This window comes from Sciurus vulgaris (assembly GCF_902686455.1).
Source record: "Sciurus vulgaris genome assembly, chromosome: 18".
Lineage (NCBI taxonomy): Eukaryota > Metazoa > Chordata > Mammalia > Rodentia > Sciuridae > Sciurus > Sciurus vulgaris.
Window position 1 is genome coordinate 22,268,995 of NC_136479.1, and position 24,143 is coordinate 22,293,137.

General features: G+C 40.6%; 1 protein-coding gene and 1 pseudogene across 2 annotated transcripts in view; one reads left to right on the forward strand and one right to left on the reverse strand.

The window, feature by feature from the left end:
• The first annotated feature begins 2,189 nt into the window (after positions 1 to 2,189).
• Positions 2,190 to 3,592, forward strand: LOC306649473 (heterogeneous nuclear ribonucleoprotein A1-like; annotated as a pseudogene). Its single transcript has one exon. The product of its transcript is annotated as a heterogeneous nuclear ribonucleoprotein A1-like (transcript).
• Positions 3,593 to 5,482: 1,890 nt separating this feature from the next.
• The window catches only part of CD2BP2 (CD2 cytoplasmic tail binding protein 2), a 29,914-nt gene continuing 11,253 nt past the window's right edge, over positions 5,483 to 24,143 (reverse strand). The window contains exon 7 of the mRNA XM_079120819.1: positions 5,483 to 5,854. Coding sequence (XP_078976945.1) covers positions 5,522 to 5,854 — 333 coding nt within the window. The 3' untranslated portion in view covers positions 5,483 to 5,521. The remainder of the gene's footprint in view (positions 5,855 to 24,143) is intronic.

Consider the following 24,143-nt stretch of genomic DNA (forward strand, 5'->3'; position numbering starts at 1 on the left):
AGGGGAAATTTCTGAGTTCTCATAGTTAAAAAGAAGAAGAAACAGTAGTTCCTCAGAGGAGGCAAATGTGTTTCTGGCACTTCATTTACATGTGAGGACATACCTCATGCCCGCTGATGTCATGGTTATGATGGCTGAGGCGCCTCTGTCGTGAGTAAGGGCGTGCGCAGTGCGGTCGCTGGACAGACTCGCTGGGAGGCCGCCCTCACCCATTAACTGTGTGCCCTCCCGTGCTTTCCTGGGTTTCGGTTTTCCTAGTTTTTAAAGACGGAATAGGGCATCTACCTCATAACATTAATGAGTTCATTTAGGTCACAAATATTTACTGAATGCCAACCATGTGTCAGTCATAGGAATATGATAATGCATCAAAAAAAGACCTGTCACTTGTCCTCCTGAAGATGACCTTCTCCTGAGTGAGACAGACTCTGAACAAAATAAGTATTACAGAGGAACAGAAAACAGGGAAGGGAGATAAGAAACGCTTTTTTGGGTGGGAGGGGTGAGGGGGAAGGGAAAAAATTACAGAATGAATCAAACAAGATTGCCCTATGTAAATTTATGATTTTTAATTAAAATTTTAAAAAATAATTAGAAAAAAAAAAACACTTTTTTCTGCAAGACAGGCTTTTCTAAGGAGGTAACCTTAGGAAAGGGACAGAGTCAACCATGAGATACCAGGAAAAAGAGGATTCCAGAGGAGACAAAACCAATTCAAAGCTCCTAAAACTGGGCGGCACTTGACATGTTTGGGGAAACCCCAAGGGGGCCAGTATGGCTGGAGCAAAGTGCAGGAAAGGGAGAAAGCAGGAGGGAGTCAGAGAGGAAACAGGGCCAGATCCCGAGTGGTTTCAGGTCATCATAAGGACTTTTACTCTGAGTTAATGGATAGCAAAGAACTTCTTCTTCTTCTTCTTCTTCTTCTTTTTTTTTTTTGGTATAAGGGATTGAACCCAGGGGCTTTTAACCACTGAGCCCCCCTTTTTAAAAATTTATTATTTTGAAACGAGTTCTCACTAAGTTGCTTAGGATCTGGCCAAGTTGCTGAGGCTGGCTTTGAACTTTCAATCCTCCTGCCTCAGCCTCCCGAGTTGCTGGGATTACATGCATGCACCATCACACCCAGAGACAATTTGACTTTGTAAAGGATCCTTCTCATGAAGACAGAATATGGGGTCAAGGGCAAAAGTAGGAAGATCAGGAAGGAGGCTACTGCCACCATCCAGGTGAATGGTGATCGGGTCTGGACCAGGCTGATGGTGAAAGAATGGACATTTTTTTAAGCTGTCTGTTTTATCTCAACTCCCTAAGGTTTCCCTCTCAGTAATGGGAACAAAGCCCTTAAAGCTGTTCCAGGAAACAGCCCCAAACAGAGAATAAAAGAGTAAATTGAGCCAGATAGCTAGATAGTGCTCAAACAGTAGGATTACCAGAAACTATTGACCAGAATCTACACCTGTTGTAAAACATTGTGAAACATGTTGTATGTTATCAGCAAACCCAGACCCCCTTTGAAATTTCCCGGCAGCTTTGTTCCTCATTTTTCCTTCCCCGCCCCCCCTTTTTCCCCCTTTCATGTGCGACCCCTCCCGATGTGTGGTTTCTGCCTTTATAAACCTACAAGATTTTCTGCTAGGGACTCGACTCCTGGAGTTGGGTCCCAGCGCGCTGGAATAAACACCTCTTGCGGTTTGCATCAAGTGACGCCTCCTGCGGTTGATTGGGGTTGCCGTCCATCCATGGGACAGAGTTGGGGTTTCCTTTTTGGGGGCCTTACAATGGGAGATGTGGACAGAAAATGTCGGATGATGAATATCTTTTGAAAGTAGAACACACAGCGTGTCTTAACAGGTTAGATGTGGGGGTGCAAAAGGGAGGACAGAGAATACCACCAACCAAGGTTTTTGGCCAGACCAACAACTGTAGGAACAGAATTGCTCTTTTCTGATGAGAAATCTTCCTGAAGAGAGGTTTGCAGGAGAAGATAAAGAGTTCATCTGGAGACACATTAAGTTTGATAAGCCTGTTAGACACCCAAGGGGAGGTTCCCAGTAATTTAGAATAATTTGATAAAAGAAGTCTACAGTGAAGATCAAAATTTGGGAGACATAAACATTTGGGAGGTATTTATAAAGTCATGATTCTGGGACTGGGTGAGCTCACTTTGAAAATGAATGAGTCGCCTTTCTGCCCGTGGACGCCGCCGAGAAAGCATCGTTGAAGTCTCTGTTCCTGCTGCCGTCATGTCTAAATCAGAGTCCCCTAAAGAGCCCGAACAGCTGTGGAAGCTATTCATCGGAGGGCTGAGCTTTGAAACAACTGATGAGAGTCTGAGAAGCCATTTTGAGCAATAGGGAACACTCACGGACTGTGTGGTAATGAGAGACCCAAACACCAAGCGCTCCAGGGGCTTTGGGTTTGTCACTTATGCCACTGTGGAGGAAGTGGATGCAGCCATGAATGCAAGACCTCACAAGGTGGATGGAAGAGTTGTGGAACCAAAGAGAGCTGTCTCAAGAGGAGATTCTCAGAGACCAGGGGCCCACTTAACTGTGAAAAAGATCTTTGTTGGTGGCATTAAAGAAGACACTGAAGAACATCATCTACGAGATTATTTTGAACAGTATGGGAAAATTGAAGTTATTGAAATCATGACTGACAGAGGCAGCGGAAAGAAGAGGGGCTTTGCTTTCGTAACTTTTGACGACCATGACTCTGTGGATAAGATTGTCATTCAGAAATACCATACTGTGAATGGCCACAGCTGTGAAGTGAGGAAAGCCCTGTCAAAGCAAGAGATGGCTAGTGCTTCATCTAGTCAAAGAGGTCGAAGTGGTTCTGGAAACTTTGGTGGTGGTCGTGGTGGCTTTGGTGGCAGCCATGGTGGTGGTGGATATGGTGGCAGCGGGGATAGCTACAATGGATTTGGTAATGATGGTGGTTATGGAGGAGGCGGCCCTGGTTACTCTGGAGGAAGCAGAGGCTATGGAAGTGGTGGACAGGGTTATGGAAACCAGGGCAGTGGCTATGGTGGGAGTGGCAGCTATAACAGCCATAACAACGGAGGAGGCGGAGGCGGCTTTGGCGGTGGTAGTGGAAGCAAATTTGGAGGTGGTGGAAGCTACAATGATTTTGGCAATTACAACAATCAGTCATCAAATTTTGGACCCATGAAGGGTGGAAACTTTGGAGGCAGAAGCTCTGGACCTTACGGTGGTGGAGGCCAATACTTTGCCAAACCACGAAACCAAGGTGGCTATGGTGGTTCCAGCAGCAGTAGTAGCTATGGCAGTGGCAGAAGGTTTTAATATTGCCAGGAAACAAAGCTTAGCAGGAGAGGAGAGCCAGAGAAGTGACAGGGAAGCTACAGGTTACAACAGATTTGTGAACTGAGCCAAGCACAGTGGTGGCAGGGCCTAGCTGCTACAAAGAAGACATGGTTTAGACAATACTCATGTGTATGGGCAAAAAAAACTCGAGGACTGTATTTGTGACTAGTTGTATAACAGGTTATTTTAGTTTCTGTTCTGTGGAAAGTGTAAAGCATTCCAACAAAGGGTTTTAATGTAGACTTTTTTTTTTTTTTTCTTTTTTCTTTTTTTTTTTTTTGCACCCATGCTGTTGATTGCTAAATAGTCTGATCATGACGCTGAATAAATGTGTCTTTTAAAAAAAAAAAAAATGAATGAGTCAAGAGAAGAGGATCAATGTGAGTAAAGGGTACTCTTCTGTTTATAGAGAGGGCAATGGCAGCTCAGAGAAATTGTCTTTCCCAAGGCCGCAAGTCTGGTAAGGAGTAGAATCAGGATTCAAAACCAAGTCCTAGTTCAGATCTTTTTTGTATTCCATTTAAGTAATCTCCATAGGCTTCTTTGGTTTAATGTGACCCATAGGCTATAATTCAGAATATCTGGAAGACTTAATAGTGTTCATGCAGTCCAGAAACTCAAGTTGGTTTCTTGGCTGGGTTTTTTTTTATTTATTTATTTTTATTGTAAACAAATGGGATACATGTTGTTTCAGTTTGTACATGGAGTAACAGCATACCATTTGCATAGTCATATATTTACATAGAGTAATGATGTTTGATTCATTCCGTTATTTTTTCCTTCCCCCGCACCCCTCCCACCTCTCTTTTCCCTCTATACAGTCCCTCCTTCCTTCATTCTTGTCCCCCTGCCACCCCCCATTATGTGTCATCATCTGCTTATCAGTGAGATCATTCCTCTTTTGGATTTTTGAGATTGGCTTATCTCACTTAGCATGATATTCTCCAATTTCATCCATTTGCCTACAAATGCCATAATTTTATTATTCTTTATAGCTGAGTAATATTCCATTGTATATATATACCACAGTTTCTTTATACATTCATCAATTGAAGGGCATGTAGGTTGGTTCCATAGTCTGGCTATTGTGAATTGAGCCGCTATGAACATTGATGTGGCTGTATCTCTGTAGTGTGCTGATTTTAAGTCCTTTGGGTATAGGACGAGGAGTGGGATAGCTGGGTCAAATGGTAGGTCCATTCCAAGTTTTCTTTTTTTTTTTTTTCTTTTTTTTTTTTGGGGGTGCTGGGGGTTGAACCCAAGGCCTTGTGCTTACAAGACAAGCACTCTACCAACTGAGCTATCTCCCCAGCCCCCATTCCACTTTTTCTAAGGAATCTCCACACTGCTTTCCAGAGTGGCTGCACTAATTTGCAGTCCCACCAGCAACATATGAGTGTACCCTTTTCCCCACATTCTCTCCAAAACCTATTGTTGCTTGTATTCTTGATAATCTCCATTCTAATTGGGGTGAGATGGAATCTTAGTGTAGTCTTGATTTGCATTTCTCTTATTACTAAAGATGTTGAACATTTTTTCATATATCTGTTGATTGCTTGTACATCTTCTTCTGTGAAGTGTCTGTTCATTTCCTTAGCCCATTTGTTGATTGGGTTATTTGTATTCTTGGTGTAGAGTTTTTTGAGTTCCTTATATATTCTGGAAATTAGTGCTCTATCTGAAGTATGAGAGGCAAAGATATTCTCCCACTCTGTAGGCTCTCTCTTCGCATTGCTGATAGTTTCCTTTGCTGAGAGAAAGCTATTTAGTTTGAATCTATCCCAGTTATTGATTCTTGCTTTTATTTCTTGTGCTATGGGAGTCCTGTTGAGGAAGTCTGATCCTAAGCCAACAAGGTGAAGATTTGGACCTACTTTTTCTTCTATAAGATGCAGGGTCTCTGGTCTGATTTCAAGGTCCTTGATCCATTGTGAGTTGAGTTTTGTGCAGGGTGAGAGATATGGGTTTAGTTTCATTCTGTTGCATATGGATTTCCAGTTTTCCCAGCATCATTTGTTGAAGAGGCTATCTTTTCTCCACTGCATATTTTTGGCACCTTTGTCTAGTATGAGAAAATTGTATTTATTTGGGTTTGTGTCCCTGTCCTCTATTCTGTATCATTGATCTACCTGTCTATTTTGGTAACTTGGCTGGGTTTTTAAGAAGAGCTGGAGAATAAGTAGCCCAAGATTCTATTTATTTATTATTTTTGTAGTGCTGGGGATGGAACCCAGGGCCTCACACATGCTAGGCAAGTGCTCTATCACCGAGTTGCACACCCAGACCAAGATTCTCCATGCAGGAGAAGTACTAGTCATTGTCACCGCATATCCATGAAAGTGGGAGGTTGATCTCAGGCAATAGAGACATGATTTTGGACCTGCCACAGCTCCTGTGCAGTTGATGGCGTGTGTGGCATTACACCTTGCAGACCTTCCTCCAGTCTGGAAAAATGTCAAGATCGGTATCACTGCTTTCCTTGTCCCAGCTCTAAGTTGAAGGTAATGGTGCTGCCCTCTCCGGAACTATTATAAAGTTAAACAGAAAATGTCAGTGAAATTATCCTGCTCCTGACAAGGCCTGGCACAAAGTTTAATTTTTCTCTTTTCCTATTTCAGCCTTTTTTTGTTTGTTTTTTTTTTTTTTTTTGGAAACCGGGGATTGAACCCAGGAGCACTTAACCCCTAAGCCACATCCCCAGCCTTTTTAATTTTTTATTTAGAGACAGGGTCTCACTGAGTTGCTAAGCGCCTTGCTAAGTTGCTGAGTCTGGTTTTGAACTCACGATCCTCCTGTCTCAGCCTCCAGAGCTGCTGGGGTTACAGACATGCACCACCGCACCCAGCAAGACCCTGGATTTGATCCCTAGTACCACACACACAAGAAGACATCATGTCCAAAACTGATGAATTTTTTAAAAAGGTATATTATTAGAAACATGGAATCAAAAATCAAATGCCAGTTAAAACAGCTAAAAAAAAGTTTAGAGAAGTTGTCTACAGAAGTGAGATATGGAGGGCTAAGGGTGTGACTTGGTGGCCTAGCACTTGTCTAGCAAATGTGAGGCCCTGGGTTCAATTCCCAGCACTACATAACAAAACAAAAACAAAAACAAACAAACAAAAAAAACACAGAAGTGAACCTCGGGGAGGGAACTGGAAATGTTCCTTTTTAAATATTACACCATGTTATTTGAATAAAAATATTAAAAATAAAAATGACTTTAAAAAGGTGTTTGCTGCTAAAACCAAGTTCAAAAACAACCGTTCTAGCTGGGTACGATGCCACATGCCTATAATCCCAGCCACTCAAAAGCTGAGGCAGGAGGATCTCAAGTTTAAGGTCAGCCTCAGCAATTTAGCAAGCTCTTGTCTCAAAAGAAAATACAAAGAACTGAGGGTATTGCCCAGTGACATAGCACTGTTCTAGCGTGTATGAAGCTCTGGGTTCTATTCCAGCAGGAAAAGAAAAAGAAAGGAAGGAAGAATGGAAGGAAGAAGAGCCAGTAGTGTTGGGGCTGGAGCCTGGGATAAGGAAGGAAAAACGGAAAACAGGCTGGATTCAGCAGTCATAGTATTTGAATCAGATTGGAACAGGGAAAAGTCTGATGTGATCTCTTACATTTCAGTTCTCAATTTGTCATGGTTCTTTGGGCCGTCATCTATCAGTTGAGACTGCACAGTTCCAAGCAGGCCTGGCCTCTGTTCCAGGGCACCCTCTCAAAGCCATATACCACCCCAGGATCCCTTTCTAAGCCCTTTGTAACAAATACTTGTATCTATTATGTACCGGGCCTGGTACTCAGTGCTGGGGCTGTGTATCCTCCACGGAGCTCCTCGCCCCCATAGAGCTCACTGGGCCACAGAGAAGCATAAGGACCGATGAGGCCAGGTAATGGGAGCCCCTGTGCAAATCTGGGGTCCTGGAGGAAAGATACCTATACCGGCTTTTGAAGGATGAAGAGTTGAGGTTGGCCAGGCAGTAAGAAGAGGGAAGAACTGTAGCAAAGACCTGGAGAAAACAAAGAGCCTGTGAGGAGGAAGTTTCTGGAAGGAATTCAGTGTGACTGGAGCACAGGGTTGCTGGGTCATCGTGAGAGAAGGAAATGCAGGCCTGCGGGCCCTTGTTAGGGAAGGATGGCAAACTGCCAAGTTCTCCACCCTGTCAGACCCATGCTAGAACTCGCAAAGTCCAGTGTCTCGGTGACATCCCCACAGGAGTCGGGTTCACTTGGCGCACACGAGTACAGTGGTTCCAGCCGTTAAAGTGCTGAAATAGTTCTGTACCTCTTAGTAAATAGTTGCTGGCCCAAGCAACACTTCCGGTACCGCCCCCCCACCTTAGTGACTCCTTCAGGAAATCCCCAGAAGGCCCCACATTCCAGCTGGAAGTGGTGGACACTGAATAATAGTACTGTCCCCCTTATCATGAGGACAAAAACATATAAAACTTAGCTTAGTGTCTAAGTGCACATTACTAGTGCTTAATAAACATTATTATAGTCACCAAGACAGTTTCAGGTACAATCAGATCAAAACCCATTCCCCAGAATACTAAGCTCCTGTGGGCTCCAGGTTGATGCCAACTGCCCCTCCTCCATTGGGGATCCCTTATGAATTGGTGGCAGGAGGATCCCAGGTAGAATGCCAGGCTCCCTCTACTTTCTTGGTCCCCCAAACCTGCCTTCAGCCCACGCTGCGCAAGTACTAATGAACACAGAGAATGGCGCCCCCTGCTGACCTCCATGGAGAACTTCAGGGACATCTGTAAAACCAAAAGTCCCTCCAAACCCCATTTAAGTCAGGCTAGGTTGGGGCACAGCATAGTGTAATCAAAAAACCTAACTGAGCATGGTGGCACACACCTTTAATCTTGCAATTCAGCTAGACTGTCTTAAAACAAAAGAAAAAAGTCTGGGGATGTGGCTCAGTGGTAAAGTGCCTCTCGGTTCAATCCTTAGTACCAAACAAACAAACAACCTAACTATAAAATTCCAATACTATGTTCCCATATTAGTTTAATATTAATTCCAATATCATATTATTCCAATATAATATAAGTTATGTTCTTATAACTTCAGAATGTAGATATAGGGGCCAGATATAGCTACTTAGTTAAACAAGAAAAAGCCATACCAAGTCTAGGCCTTTCCGACACTGGACACCCAGCATCTCAGGACAGTGAGTCCTGAGAGAAGAGGGACAAATAGAGTGAGCCTCGACTGCCAGCATAGTGCTGGAGAGCACGCCCAGGCTGTAGCACTGGAAGAGGGACCAAACAGAGTTCATTATTCTCCCTGAATGGAGGAAACAGGAGTCAGAGGCAGGCTGAATTCACAGGGCAGAGTAATAATTATTAGGGAGAAAGAGAGAGAGAAAGAACAGCAGACTCCTTCAAGACATCAGCTAAGCTAAGTACTTATGATTTTATTACCAAACAAAACCTAAATAAACCCTCTAGCTTCACTTGCTCTTAATTGACTTAAAAATCACTAATTTTGGAGGTCACCCAGCTGGGCAATACATTCTTATTCTCCCTCTGAGGTGTAGATCTACACCTCCCTCAGAGGTGTAGGTTACACCTCTGACCTGTGGGTTATGACGATAATGGTTGCCTGGGTTACTCTCCAGGACCCAAGGCCACTTGTGCTGAAAACATTGCCTCTTTGCTCCAGCCTACAGGTGTCCCATGGATGACTTCAAAAGGATGACAACGTTTGGCACCTCTGTCTTCAAGTTGTGTCTGTCCCCTGTCGCCTTAACCTTTGTGTCAGATTTGACTCAGCTGTGCATATACACATGTTGATCATTTGAGAAAGTTCAGTCCAAAGTTATTAATAGAGGGTCAACATGACCTAGACTTGCCCAGTCCCCTTAAGGTTGAAGACACCTGCCTGCCACCATGACCAGAAACACCAAACCATGAGAGGAGTGAAAAGAGGTGGCTCCTGAGTTCCTGGAAGATCTCTGTCTATTCCCAAAAGACATGAATATTCGTCTCCTTTGTTAGCCTGTCCCTCTGTCACCCAGGTAACCTCCTGGAGTTGAGAAGGTGATTTGTGAGCAAAGCTCCCTCTTTTCCATTCTTTGGCCTCTGAGTAAAGCTTTCTTCTCTCAACACTCCTCTTGCTCAGACACTGGTTTTTCCATGGGATGAGCCTCCGAACTTGGGTTCACCTCATTGTGAATCTGGACTGTCCCCAAAGGCTCATGTGTTGGAGTCTTGGTCCCTAAGTGACCAAGGTGAGGCTTTTGGGAAGTGATTGGACCTGGGGGTTCACATCTCATCAGTGGATTAGTTCGTTAATGAATTCATAATTTTTTTGTTGGTGGCGATACTAGGCATTCAACCTAGGGATGCCTTACCACTGAGCTACATCCCCAACACTTTTTATTTTTTTATTTCAAGACAAGTTCTCACTAAGTCGCTGATGCTGACCTGGAACTTGCAATCCTTCTGCCTCAGACTCTCAAATCACTAGAATTATAGATGTGCACTGCCTGGATTCATAATTTGATAGCATCATTGAGAGGTGATGAAAATTTTAGGATGTGGGGCTTAGTTGGGGGAAGTAGGTCACTAGGGGTGTGTCCCTGAAGGATATATCATGTCCCTTGCCCCTTCAACACATGTCCCCCGACCTCTGCTTTCCAGCTGCATTGAGGTGGGCTGCTTTACTCCACCATACTCTTCTACCATGGTAGCTTCACCACAGGCCTAGAAACAATGGAGTTCAGACCATGGACTGAAACTTCTGAAATGGTGAGCCAAAATAAACCTTTCTTCCTTTAAGTTGATTATTTCAGTTATTTCATCCCAGTAACTGAAAGTTGACTAACACCAGGGCCAAATAAACCCTAGACTAAAGGCAAATCGCATCCTGCCCAACAAAGTTTAAAAGCAAGCCCTAGAAGGATCAAACTGATTCCAAGACATTAAGACTCCCCAGACACCTCAGCCAAGTAACCTAACTGCTTCCCAGAACAAAACTCAAAAATATTTAAAAGTGGAAACTTCCACTTATGGTTGAGTGAGGAAATCTGCAAACCCTGTCCGCAAAAGCAACTAGTCATGTGCAGCATAATGATGTTTTTGGACAACAATAAACTGAACATACAAAAGTGGTCTCATAAGAGTATAATGAAGCTGAAAAATTCATATCACCTGCCAGGTATGGTGGCGCACACCTGTAATTCCAGTGACTTAGGAGGTTGAGGCAGGAGGATCACAAGTTCAAGGCCAGCCTCAGCAACTTAATGAGGCCCTAAACAACTGGGTGAGACCCTGTCTTGAAATAAAAAAAATTAAAAGGGCTGGGGATATAATTTAGTAGTAAAATGCTCCTGGGTTCAATCCCTAGTACCAAAAAAATAAAAAACACAAAAATAAAGCTGGACAAAATAGATAAAACCATTTTATTACTCTGAAAATGGACCAAAGGCATAAAACCATCTGAGAAGTGTACATGCTTGATCACCACTCAACTCTAAATAAAAGCAAAGAAAGCCTGGGGTGTCTCCCCTGGGCTCACTCCATCTTTCCCTTTTCCCACCTTACTAGGTGCAGAGCAGACCTGGAGGACCAGCAGCTTCACTGCTGAAGGGGACTCATTTGATCTGGAGAGGTGGGCAACACCCATGCCCAGTGCTATTGTCAGTAGAAATGATGAACTCAGGGACGAGAGTGAGGTGAGCCAGTGGGTTTGCTCAGTCAACTTGATGTATTTGCTGTTGAAGCAAACACCTTCTCCGGCAAGGCTGAGTATATTTGCAACAGAGAGCAGAGAAAGCCCAGCTACCACACACTGCTGAGTGACCCTGAGGCTGTGTACACAGAAGAGACCCCTAAGGGCCCAGTAGAAATTAAGTCATGCAGACATGATAATAGCCTAAACTAACCAGGTGTGTTGTACAAACCTGTAATCCCAGTGACTTGGGAGGTTGAGGCAGGAGGATTACAGGTTCAAGGCCAGCCTCAGCAATTTAACAAGGCCCCAAGTGGAGCTGAAGAAATAGCTCCTTTTGGAAAGCACTCGCCTAGCATGCACAAGGACCGCGGTTCGAATCCCCGGCCTCTCAAATGAGAAGGAAAAAAAAAAAAAAAAAAAAAAAACCACAAGGCCCCAAGGCCCCAAGCATCTTAGAGAGGTCCTGTCTCAAAAAAATAAATAAATAAAAATGACTGGGATATAGCTCAATGGTAAAGTGCCCTTGGGTTCAATCTCCAGTACCAAACAACACACACACACACACACACACACACAGGAAGAAAAAACAAAAAACAAAAAACCCAGCCTGAACTTTTGTGCTCTCCTGCCCACATGCAGCTTTGTTGGCAGAGAACAGAATTCTCACTGGCTCTAGGGTGACAACCTCTGTCAATAACTGGATGACGATAATGCTACACCAACACAGGGGTATTCCTAGGAATGGAAATGTGAAGGAAAACAAAAAGTCCTTTTTTGCATTTTTATTTTGAGACAGTCTCACTAAGCTACTGGGAGTCTCCCTAAGTTGTCGAGGCTGGCCTTGAATTTGTGATCCTCCTACCTCAGCCTCCCATGTCAATGGGATTACTACAGGTAGCACCACCCACAACTGGCTACCCCATCTCAAAATAAATAGGTGATTTAAAAAAATAAGGCCAGGCACAGCGGCAAATGCCTGTAATCCAGTGACCTGGGAAGCTGAGGAAGGAGAATTGCAAGTTTGAGGCCGGCTTTGGCAGTTTAGTGAAATTAAAAACAAACAAAAAAACAGTCTGGGGATGTAGAGCACCCATGAGCTCAATCCCTGGTACTGGAAAAAAAAAAAAAAAAGAGGGGCAGAGACACTAGATGCCACCAATGGGAAAGCAGATTTAATAAGCAAAAAGCAAAACAACAACCACATTTGGGGTCTTCAGACTCCAGTCCAAACTTGGAGGGGCAGGGAGGGGGATAATCAGAAATATCACATTGACCAAAGACTTTCAAGTAGTTATTTAAAACGTGTTTACAGAATTAAAATAAACTGTGTTTAAAGACTCAAAGGAAGGCTGGGAATATAGCTCAGTGGGAGAATACTTGCCTAGCATGAGGGAGATAATGAGTTGGATCCCCAGTATTGGAAGAAAAAGCTCAAAGGAGAGACTGGGAGTATATCTAAGAGGTAGATGAGATATACTTATCATGTGTGAAGTCCTGGGTTCAATCCCTAGACCTCCCTCAAAGAGGAGGAGGAGGAGGAGGAGGAGAAAAAGAAGGAGAAGGAGAAGAGGAAGAAGAAATGAAGAAATGAAATTCAGATTCATGTTATAATGGGTGGACCTTGAAAATATATTATGTTAAGCCAGGCATGGTGGCACACATATGTAATCTCAGGGACTCAGTAGGCGGAGGCAGGAGGATCACAAGACCAGCCTCAACAACAAAGCAAGACCCTGTCTCAAAATTTAAAATGATAAGAACTGGGGATATGGGGATGTGGCTCAGTAGTTAAGCAACCCTGAGTTCAATCTCCAACACCAAAAAAAAAAAAAAAAAGGAAGAAAGAAAATATTATGTTAAGTGAAATAAGCCAGAAACAAAAGGACAATTATTGTCTGAATCCAGTTATATAAGTTACCTAGAATAGGAAAATTCATAGACACAGAAAAAATAGGGATTACCAGGAGCTGAAGGGAGGAAAAATTGGGAGTTTTGTTTAATAGGTAGAGTTTTTGGTTATGATGAAAAAATTCTGAAAATGATAGTGTTGCTGGGTGCACAACATCATGAATGTACTCAATGCCACATAAATGAACAATGAAAGATGGTTTAGATGGTAAACAAAAAGGGGGGGATGGGAAGAGGGTGGGCAGAGAGGGATTCTAAAGCTAAAAAGTACAATAAATAACTGAAGTGAAAAATTCGCTAGAGGGGCTTAACAACAGATTTGAAGTGAAAGAAGATAAAAATCAATGAACTTAAAGATGGATTGGTAGAAAACTATCTAGTCTAAAGAACAAAGAGGGAAAAGGAAAAGAAAAATGAAGAGTTGCCAGGCATGGTGATGCCTGGCTGTAATCCCAGTGACTCAGGAGGCTGAGGCAAGAGGATTGCGAGGTTGCAAACTTGAGACTTGACAATTTACCAAGTATGAAAGTAGGAAGAGGAGGAGGAGGAGGAGGAGGAGAAATAATTAGTGGGATACAAGCATAATAGGAGTCCCAATAGGGAAGGAAAGACAGAAAAGACAAAAAAAAAAAAAAAAAAAAATATTTGACAATATAATAACAAAAAACTTCCCAAATTTGTTCACATAAAGCCACTTTCTTTGGCTTTGGAATATTTGGAAGTAGAAAGAAAGGATTCATTCTCAGGGTTTCTCATCTTTATTTTGCTAAGGACCTTGATAAAGTCAATTGAATTTCTTTCAGTTCTACTAAACTTGGACAAAATAAATGGAAATAGGGTGAAGAATTCGTATGAAGTTGGGCACAGATTCACATGCCTGTAATCCCAGCAACTCAGGAGGCTGAGACAGGAGGATCACAAGTTCAAGGCCAGCCTCAGCAACTTAGTAAGACCCTTTCTCAAAATAAAAAATAAAAAGGGCTTGGGATACAGCTCAGTTGTAGTGTGCCTCTGTGTTCAATCCCTGATACAGGGAGGAAAAAAAAAAAAAAAAACAGATCAAGAACAAAAAAGCATTTATATTTAAAAAACTCCATGTACAAATATCTCTACTGGTATATTCTACCAAACATTTAGGAAGGAGATATTATCATTTTTACTTAAATTTAACATTATCCAATCAAATCTCAATAGAGATTTTTAAGATATTGACAAGCTGATTCTAAAAACATGAAAATGCCAAGATCATACAATAACCAAAACAAATTTTTTTCAATGCTGTAGATTGAACCAAGAGCTTTGCATATGCTAGGGAAGTGCTCTATCACTAAGTTACAACTCCAGCCCAAGACAATTTTTTTTTTTTTGTTCCAGGGATTGAATCCAGGGGTGTGTAACCACTGAGCCATGTCACTAGCCCTTTTTATTTTTATTTTTTTTTATTTTGAGACAGGGTCTTGCTAAATTGCTTTGGCCTCACTGAGTTGCTGAGGCTGTTCTTGAACCTGTGATCCTCCCGCCTCAGCCTCCTGAGTCACTGGGATTACAAGAGTGTACCACCACATCCTGCCCAAGACAACTTTTAAAATGAAGAAAAAAGTTGGAGAATGCCCATTACCTGATGTCAAGATTCATTATAAAACCATAGTTACCATGATTGTATGGTATTAGTGAAAGATATAAATGTACAAATCATTGGAACAGAATAATTAATAACTCAGAAATAATTGAGGACATACACAATTTATGTTCAACAATTCAATTGGGAAAAATAATCTTAACAAATGGTGCTGGAACAATTGAATAGCCATATAAAAAAGTAATTCATATATAAAAGTTCACTGGAATGTATTGCTACAGACCAAGGGCCCACAGTGGGGCCGTGGCAGCCATGGTGGTTCTCTCTTACTGATTCTTGCTATCACACCAGAAAGATTTCAGACATGACACTCAAAAGTCACAGGCGTGAGTTTATTAGAAGGAATAGGAAAAGTGAATAAGGCAACAGTCTCAAGGGTGGAGCATGCGGGTCCTCTCAGAGAGAAGAGGTACTGGGTGCTCCTCATGCCTTCCAGTTTTATTGGGGGTTCCTTGGAAATTTCCAAAGAATCATCCCCAGCTCTGCCTCTTGAATTTTGACTGACAGCAGAATTGCATCAGACTTCCAAGTTCCCATTGGGCATAATAAAAATCCAAGGCAACTCTGGGGACTTTGGCCCATGCTGGCTTGTTCTAGTTGAAACTTGTTCTTACAGATTTCACAGTTAGGGGGATTTGCTACTAATTACCATATCTTCCTAAATTTTGGAATGTGGTCTGAGTAAAGATCACAAAAGCACCCTCCCACCCCACTTCAGGGCAATTTTCGTTCTTATCAGCAGGAAAGGGCCATTGGGGCCTGCATTTCTCCTGGAGATAATAGACTGTTTGCTGAGGAATGTAAAGTATCCTATTTATTAAGCCATGCAGGGTTGTAAGCTTAATCAACAAAAGCACGTGGGGGTCGGCACAGTGGGCCATTTTATAGAATCATTCCCTTAACCTCATGTTCCCACTGCTCATGTCTGTTTCTTACATATTCCCCACTCAAGAACTTGGGTACCTAAATTGTTTTAAGGTATTGGACATCAGTTCAGTCTGGCTGCTTCCTGCTGAGAGAGGGTGAAGTTAGGGGGAGTGAACTGAAGTTCTTGTTTTCTGTCAGGTGGAACGTGAAAAGTTAAGGGGATTTAGCATTGGGTGATCCAGAGATTTCATAGTGACAGTTGGTGGGCACTAGACGAGGTGTACATAGGGCAGAAAACATGCTAAGACAACAATAAACAAGATAGCAAAACATTATTTTGCAAGCTATTAGCACAAAAGCCTTCAATAATTCTTCCTGTTAGCCAGTCCCTGAAAATGATGAAGATAGTAATTAATTAATTTGTTGCTTATTTATTCAAACTGGGACTGAACCCAGGAGTGCTTTACACTGAGACACTGAGATACATTCCAGTTTTTGTTGTCGTTGTTGTTGTTTTAAGTTAGGGTCTTGCTAAGTTGCTCAGCATCTCTCAAATTACTGAGGCTGGACATGAACTTGAGAGACTCCTTCCTCAGGCTCTTGAGTCACTGGGATTACAGGCATGTGCCACCATGCCTAGCAAAGACGCTAACTTAATAAAGCTTAAGTTGGGGTTCAACCTGGAATTGATTTGTGAGTGATCACTTAAGGCTTTAGAAACATTAATACAGTTGTCAGAAATGAATTTATTATTTTTGAGAAAAAGGAGAAAGAAAGTTTATTGTTTTGCTAGCAAAGGAGAAACACAGGGGATTTCTATCCCTAAGGCTGTAATTCTTTCCCTCAGCAAGAACAGGGGCTTTTAAAGAGGTGATCCAAAAGCTACATTCTTCATGTTCTATGTTAGAGTTGTAATTCTCTTGGTAATTTGGGAGATAGTCATTTCTGAAATCCTCTGGTACCATTCCCAAAGTCTGGATTACTTTGTTCCTATGGTGGGTGTGTACTCAAGGAGAGAGAAATCTGCCTAGGATTGGGAAGAAACGTAATACTGTTTCCCCTGAGTTTAGTGAGGGGGAGAGGTTAGAGAGGAACAGGGAAGGAGGCAGAGAAAGAAACACGTCCATTTTTTAGAATAAGTGACAGTGGCAGAGCAGCAAGGGCTACATTCAAAGCATAAAGTGGACCACTGTTACATTTCCCCACTGTCAATTTCTACATTCCATTTCTATGGAAAACTGGGCAATGACATCTCCAAACACCCTCCTGCTGAAAGGGGACAAAGTTGGGGGAAGTAACCCAAAGTCCTTGTTCTCTATCAGCTGGGGCATGAACAGTTAAGGGCATTCAACATTAGAGCAGTCCAGAGGTCCACAGTGGCAGATGGTAGGTGACTGGACAAGGCATACATGCATAGGACAGGGATCAAGCAAATGGCCAAGGTGTTGAGAACTTTCAGTTTCCTTTTTATGAACAAAGGAAAAATGGAGAAGAAATGGAGATGGAGATGGAGAAGATGGAGAAATACATATAGTTCAGGGAAGGAAGGCGAGAGTTCCCCAAAGCAAAAGGGGCTTCAGCAGCTGCTAGGACAGTCCCTCAGTCCCTCAGTCCCTCCCTTTACTCACAGGAATAACTCCTTTGGTTTGACCTGAGGCCACACTTCAGCTGTAATTAAGATATCTAGTACTATCTGGTTTTTGTAAAATAACTTTCATTAGCATTACCTCTGTGTTTAGTAGAGGGATCCCTTTATTTGTGACATTTAGGGCTCTCTTGGTATTTAATTGGGTCTTCTGAATGCACAAAACAAGAACAAAAAATTATTTCTATTAAAAAAAAAAAAACACCAGGTACAAATATCTCCACTGGTAAATTCTACCAAAAATTTAACATTATCCAATCAAATTTCAATAGAGATTTTTAAGATATTGACAAGCTGATTCTAAAATTTACATGAAAATGCCAAGATCATACAATAACCCAAAACAAAAAAAAAATTTTTTCAGTGCTGTAGATTGACAGGAGAGCTTTGCATATGATGGGCAAGTTCTGTACCACTAAGTTACAACCTTAGCCAAAGACAATTTTTTTGGTACCAGAAATTGAACCCAGGGCACTTAACCACTGAGCCACATCCCCAGCCCTTTTTAATATTGTATTTAGAGAAAGGGTCTTTCCGAGTTGCTTAAGTCCTAAGTGGCTGAGGCAGGCATTCAAAGCCAGCCTCCCAAGCCACTGGGATTACAGGCATGCACTACCACACACCACACCTGGCTTGCCCACTATGTCTTTTAGACCAATATAAATGTTGGGGTTAGATAATCATAACAGGAAAAAATTACAGATCAAGTCCACCTATGTAAGAGGTTAAGAAGATTTGTAGGTCTGTGAGATCAGGCTCAAACTGACTTGGTAGAGCTGAGACAATTGTACATCTCCAGTTACATTAAAAGGAACATTGTAGCCAGGCATGGTGGCCCACGCCTGTAATCCCAGCAGCTTGGGAGGCTGAGGCAGAAGGATTGAGAGTTCAAAGCCAGTCTCAGCAACAGCAAGGTGCTAAGCAACTCAGTGAGACTCTGCCTCTAAATAAAATACAAAATAGGATTGGGGTGTGTGACTCAGTGGTTGAGTGCCCCTGAGTTCAATCCCTGGTACCAAAAAGTGTTCACGTGTGACTATGCTTTGGTTATACTTTCCTGCTAGGCGTTCAAGATCAAGTGGGTGACTCCAAGGTTGGTCAAAAGTCAACCTTTTTCCTTTCTACTGTTAAAGTCAGTTGGGACTTCTCAGGGATTACTTTTGTGATTTTGCATGAAGTCTCTTGGCTCCTTTAACTTTTCCTCTACCAGTTATGCCATCTACTAGGACAGGACAGGTTCTTGCTGACCACACATGGATTCCTTTGGAAGCATCGGGGTCACTTCCCTCTCCAATGATCCTCCTCTGCAGAATGTACACTGGTTGGCTTCCTGTTCTTTAGGGTCCTCATGCTTCCCCCAATTAGGAGGTTAGGTGATTCACTAAAGTTGTAGGCCCCCAGAGGGATTCCATCATTCCCTGAGTCCTGGCTGACCTTAGAGGGCAAGATATTGACTGCTTTGCTTTAGCCCTTTTACTATCATGGCTTTGATCACCACAGCTTGGTTTTAAACATCCACCTGGCCCATTTCACCAGTCTTGAAGTGGGAGTAATGGGTTTTAATTTTAATGTCTATAATTTCACAGTTATCCCTTCCATTTAACTGAGAGTCAGAAATAATATTGGGAGTCAGCATCATCACCTATTTGTCCTGCAGGCGATGACTTATCGTAAATTAAAGCTGATCATTCTGTTAGAAGTAGTATTTCTGCAAAACACTTAACAGGTAAGAGTTATAAAATTTTGTAAGGAAAATACAAAATGAAATTAACAAGGGCAAAAATACATTCAGTTTGTGTAATAGCTTTGAACCAAGAAACACAGTATTTATAACAACATTAATGTATCTTCGATACCCATTTACTCTCTACAAAAAAAACATAAATTTGTCAACTCAATCACATAAAATCTACAAGTGTTTGTTGTTTTAAAAAATTTTTACAACCTCTAAATACCTTTTAAAATTTACTCAAGCTTTTATTTAGTTTTGTATTATATTTCTTTCTATTGTGAGATCACAGTAATCTTCACAACAAAAAATTGTCTTTTGAACATAATCTTAAATAAGCTTAATTCTAGTCTAGTTGGGAGCCATTCTAACAAGCAGTAGGGTGAGAGACAGAGCCTTATCTCAGATAAGGCTGGCTGGCCTTTTGCCAAAGCTTAGTTAAGTGTTTTATTTTTGAAGCTGACCTTTGCCCTTTTTAAGCTATAATGCTAATTAGGAGCATAAGAAAACCAAATTTTTATATATTGTTTTGTGAATCTATTTGAATATCAGCTAACACAATATCTCATTACATTTGAAACATGAATCAAACAGAAAAGCTAAGAGAGCTCCTAACTCTTTTTTGTGGAAAATGCAGTAAAATGTTTCTATATTTCACATTGTCAATCTTTAAACAAATCAGGCTCTTTATTATCTTTCCAAAAATATATTTAAATTCCCATCCCAGTATAAAGAGTAACAAAAAATTTTATTTGTAATTATTGACAACAGTTAACCTTTATTTAATTACAAAACATTAAAATTACATAGATTCCTAACGAAATTTGTTATTTTTATATAAATCTGAAAGAGGCTATTACTGTAAACAATTTTAGTTTGGAGAACACCTGCTTGGTAAAGTGTTCTCCTAAGCTTTATATTTTAAAAGGCTTGTTGTATACTTGCAGAACATGAATACATCTAATATACGAAGAAGCCAGTAATGCCAGGTGTGGTGGTGCACATCTATAATTCCAGGGACTCTGGAGACTGAGGCCAGAGGATTACACATTTGAGGCCAATCTCAGCAATTTAGCAAGGTCCTAAGCAACTTACAGAGACCCTGACTCAAAATAAAAAACGAAAAGGGCTGGGCGCTGTGGCACATGCCTATAATCTCAATGGCTTAGGAGGTTGAGGCAGGAGGATAGTGAGTTTAAAGCCAGCCTCAGTAACTTAGCAAGGCACAGTCTCTAAATAAAATATAAAAAAAGGGCTGGGAATGTGGCTCAGTAGTTAAGCACCCTTGTGTTCAATCCCCATTACCTGAAACACACACACACACACACACACACACACAGAGTAATAATTAGCATTAAAATAAGATATCCTTATAATAATTCAGTTTTAACTTTTAAAGTACATTTCAGAATCCATGGTGTAAGATAACTATAACCATAACCATAGGTCTATGTAGATAAACAGCACTGACAAAAATCAAAGGGTAGCTTTAAATCTCTTATAAATTTTAGGCAACAATGTTAATGATCAGAAATAGATTTATTATCTGATATACAAGTATATGTCATGTACATAGGAATAAATAATTTATTTAGTCAAAGCAAACAGATGTAAGCCAGGTTTTAAATGATAATGTAGCCATTTTATGTGTTTCAAGTCCAGATACAATGAATATTGTACAGATGAGAACACACATTGATTACCTTGCCTGTATTAAACCTACATAGCTTCAATTTTACAAACTTTTTTTTTTTTTTTTTTTTTTTGCGGTGCTGGGGATTGAACCCAGGGCTTCATGCTTGCAAGGCAAGCACTCTACAGACTGAGCTATCTCCCCAGCCCTAATTTTATAAACTTTTACAAACTTAGATAAAGCTCTGAAAAATTTAGCCTTTAGATGTATATGTACCTTTAGTCATATATATTTAGGGTGTCAAATATAGTATAATAGCCTAAATTTTTCTTTTTATTTAACCATTTATGAAGCAATCATTTAAAAGACTTAAACAGGTACTTAACTTTTTAAGATATAGTTTGCTGGGCTGGGGTTATGGCTCAGTGGTAAAGCACTCACCTGGCATGCGTGGGGGGGGGGGGTTCAATCCTTAGCACCACATAAAAACAAAATAAAGGTATTGTGTCCACCTACAACTAAAAAAATCCTAAATATTTTTTAAAAAAGATTTAGTTTCCCTAAGTAATAAAAACCTAATAGACACAAGGAATTATCTTAATAAATAAGAGAAGATCAATGTTTTAAGAAACCCTGTTGTTTTAAACAAAGAGAATTACATTCTGGCCTCATACATTAAATTTTACCCTCAGAAAAACTCTTCAGTAACTTCAACTGATTATGTTAATTGTTTCCAATTTACTCACACATAAAAACTTTCTAAAATTTATCTTTCACAAACCTTTTGTAACTTATTTAGATATTCTACAACTTGTTTTTATCCTTAGTTTGGTCTTATCTCTCTTTTTTCATCTTGGACTTTAGGACAAAAATCTTTTTTCCCCTCAAAAACATTTCCTTTTCTTTTTAATTTTCCTTACCAAAATGTACTTCCATGCCTATAAATTTTTATATCTCTTTTTTCTTAGTTATTGACTTTCTTTTATTGTATCACCTTTTTCTTATTGACTTTCTTTAATTTATAATTTGAAATAATCTTTAAGAAAAAATTTTTTGGGGGTGCTGGGGATTGAATCCAGGGCCTTGTGCATGTGAGGCAAGTACTCTGCCAACTGAACTATATCCCTGACCCTGAAATTTTTAATTTAGACAACTCACTTCTTTTCCAATAAGATGAAATACTTCACTTTTTTTTAACAGAGTTTTCCTAATCCAAGCACAGATTAAATACTGTTTTGTTTGTTTGGGCATATAAAATTACCTGTTAGTTAGAATTTTAACTTTTAGTAACCTTGCTTTTAGTTTAGGACCAGAAGCAAAGCAGTCTTTGTCTTTCCACTTACCAATAATTTGTAAAAAACACATTCATTAATAGATCCCAATATAAATATAAATATATTATCTTACAGAACTCAAGAAGTCAAGAGTATTTGAATTTATATTTAGCAGTTGATGTTTTAATATTTTAACTTTAATCAGATGTCTCCTCTAATACAAACACTAATAATGTATCCCATTTATATTAAACCTAACTTACCCATGAAAACCAAGGTATCAGGCAAGGATAGTTAACATTTTAGGTCATTTTCTGTCAAAGAAAAACCCTAAAGGCAATGGGCATTATACTTTTGACATTTATAGAAATTAACACTCTTGACTTACTGGCCACCTGAAAACATGGGCTAGTAATTTTAAAGAAATCTTTATTTTTATCTTTTTAACCAATTTAACTTGACCTTTTTGTTAAAGATTCATTTAAGTCATGTGAGCTAAAAGGCATTGGATCCTTTTTTTTTAAAATTTATGAGCACTCATTTATCCTTAAGGCAATTTTTGTACCATGCAAGCAATATATAAACACAAGCACATATGTAGATACAACATACAATACATAAGTGTGCACAAATATAAACAGGAAACACTAATTTTATAGCTTTTTACAGGTATTAGGTCCCCAAAGGTAGGAGACAAATGAGCTACAGCTGTTTATTAGACAGAATGTCTGTCAGATTTAACCCTTTGGGTTAAATCCCCAAAACTCGCCAGGCACAGTGGCCCATGCCTGTAATCTCAGCAACTTGAAAGACAGGAGGATCACAAGTTCAAGACCAACCTCACAAATTCAGCAAGGCCCTAAGCAACTTAGGAAGACCCTGTCTCAAAATAAAAAATTTAAATGGCTAGGGATGTGGCTTGGTGGTTAAGCACCCAATCCCTGGGCATCAAAAAAAAAAAAAAAAAAAAAAAAAACCACAAAAGTGCAAGAAGAAAAAGAAAGAAATCAAAACAGAACCTGTTACAGATTTTGTAGTATGACTTGAACATGAAGAGGGCCCATACAGTTGGGGAGATTAGAAATAGAGTCTGTTGGTCATAGTGAACACTAAAATCAAAGGTTCAGGTAGCCACTTGTCCTCCATGGAGACAGATTTATGCCAACCATCACTACTGTTCATCTCCCTCCTTAGGACTTTCCAAAGGAGATTCCTTTATTTTAGATTCCAGTAAATTTTGAGAATTAAATCTTGAAAAACTGGTCCCTAAATAAAGTGGCCAGAAAAAATAAATAAATAAATAAAATAAAGGGCTTAAAAAAGACAAAACAAAATAATCATAACAAAAACATATTAATTTATTTATGCAGGACCAAATGTAAATTCACAAGAAAAACCATGAGTTTAAAAAAAAAGAGACAGGGGCACACTTCTGTAATCCCACCAACTCAGAAGGCTGAGGAGGGAGGAGCTCAAGTTTGAGGTCAGCCCCTGTCTCAAAATAAAACAATAAAAAGAACTGGGGTATACTTCACCCCTGGGTTCAATCTCCCCCCTCCCCCCCCCCAAAAAAAAAAAAAAAAAAACTGAGAGCCCATGAAGTTGAGGAAGGGGTGGATCTCAGGAAAAGGCTCTCAACAAAAGGAAGCTTGTACGTTTGGGATTTTTTTCATTCTTCCCTTTTGTCACTGTCATGTCTGAGGAAGAGAGAATCTCAGTAGGAGTTGGGTGTCCCCTAACATTCCCAGACTTCTTACATCAGTTCCTTTCTTATGAAGTTGAGTTCCTATAGTGTAGGTTAATGTCTGTGTTGTCCTCAAAAGAGAAGATCTCTTGGAGCATCCTCAAAGAGGTCTGAGATCTGGCCTGTCCAGATCAACCTTTTCCTTTCTCCCCCTTTCTCTGTCTGGTATTTAGGGAAGAATACCAGTGTACAAAAAAAGAAAACAACCATTTATGTCCCACAGCAGCTTGGACTCAAAAGTGACATTTTTTTCTCTTCTAGTCTCAAAACAGGTTTGGGTGGTTGCTCATGCAGCTTATCTTCCAGATGCTAGGGAGCAAGGAAACCTGCTATTTTGAGTATGCAATGCAAAGCTTAAGGCAGGCATACTGATCCAAAGAGATGGAAGGCATCTCCAAATCTCAGACATGAGTTAGAGTTCTCACTCATTTGAGCCTTGAGTGAGGTCCCATGGTGTTCTGTTGGTTCAGAGATAAAAATGAGAGAGTAAGAGATCCATTTACATAAATAGGAATCCGTGTTCAGGAACTTGTCATTTGCTACCCTTCAGGCTATGCTAGGAAGTATCTTGGCTAGACTTCTCAAATGTTAGCAAATCCTACTCTTGGAAAAGATAAAAAATGGGCATCTGCCATTTTTGGTAGGGATGCCCAGAAGGAGATACCAGATTGGTTTCCTCACAATACCA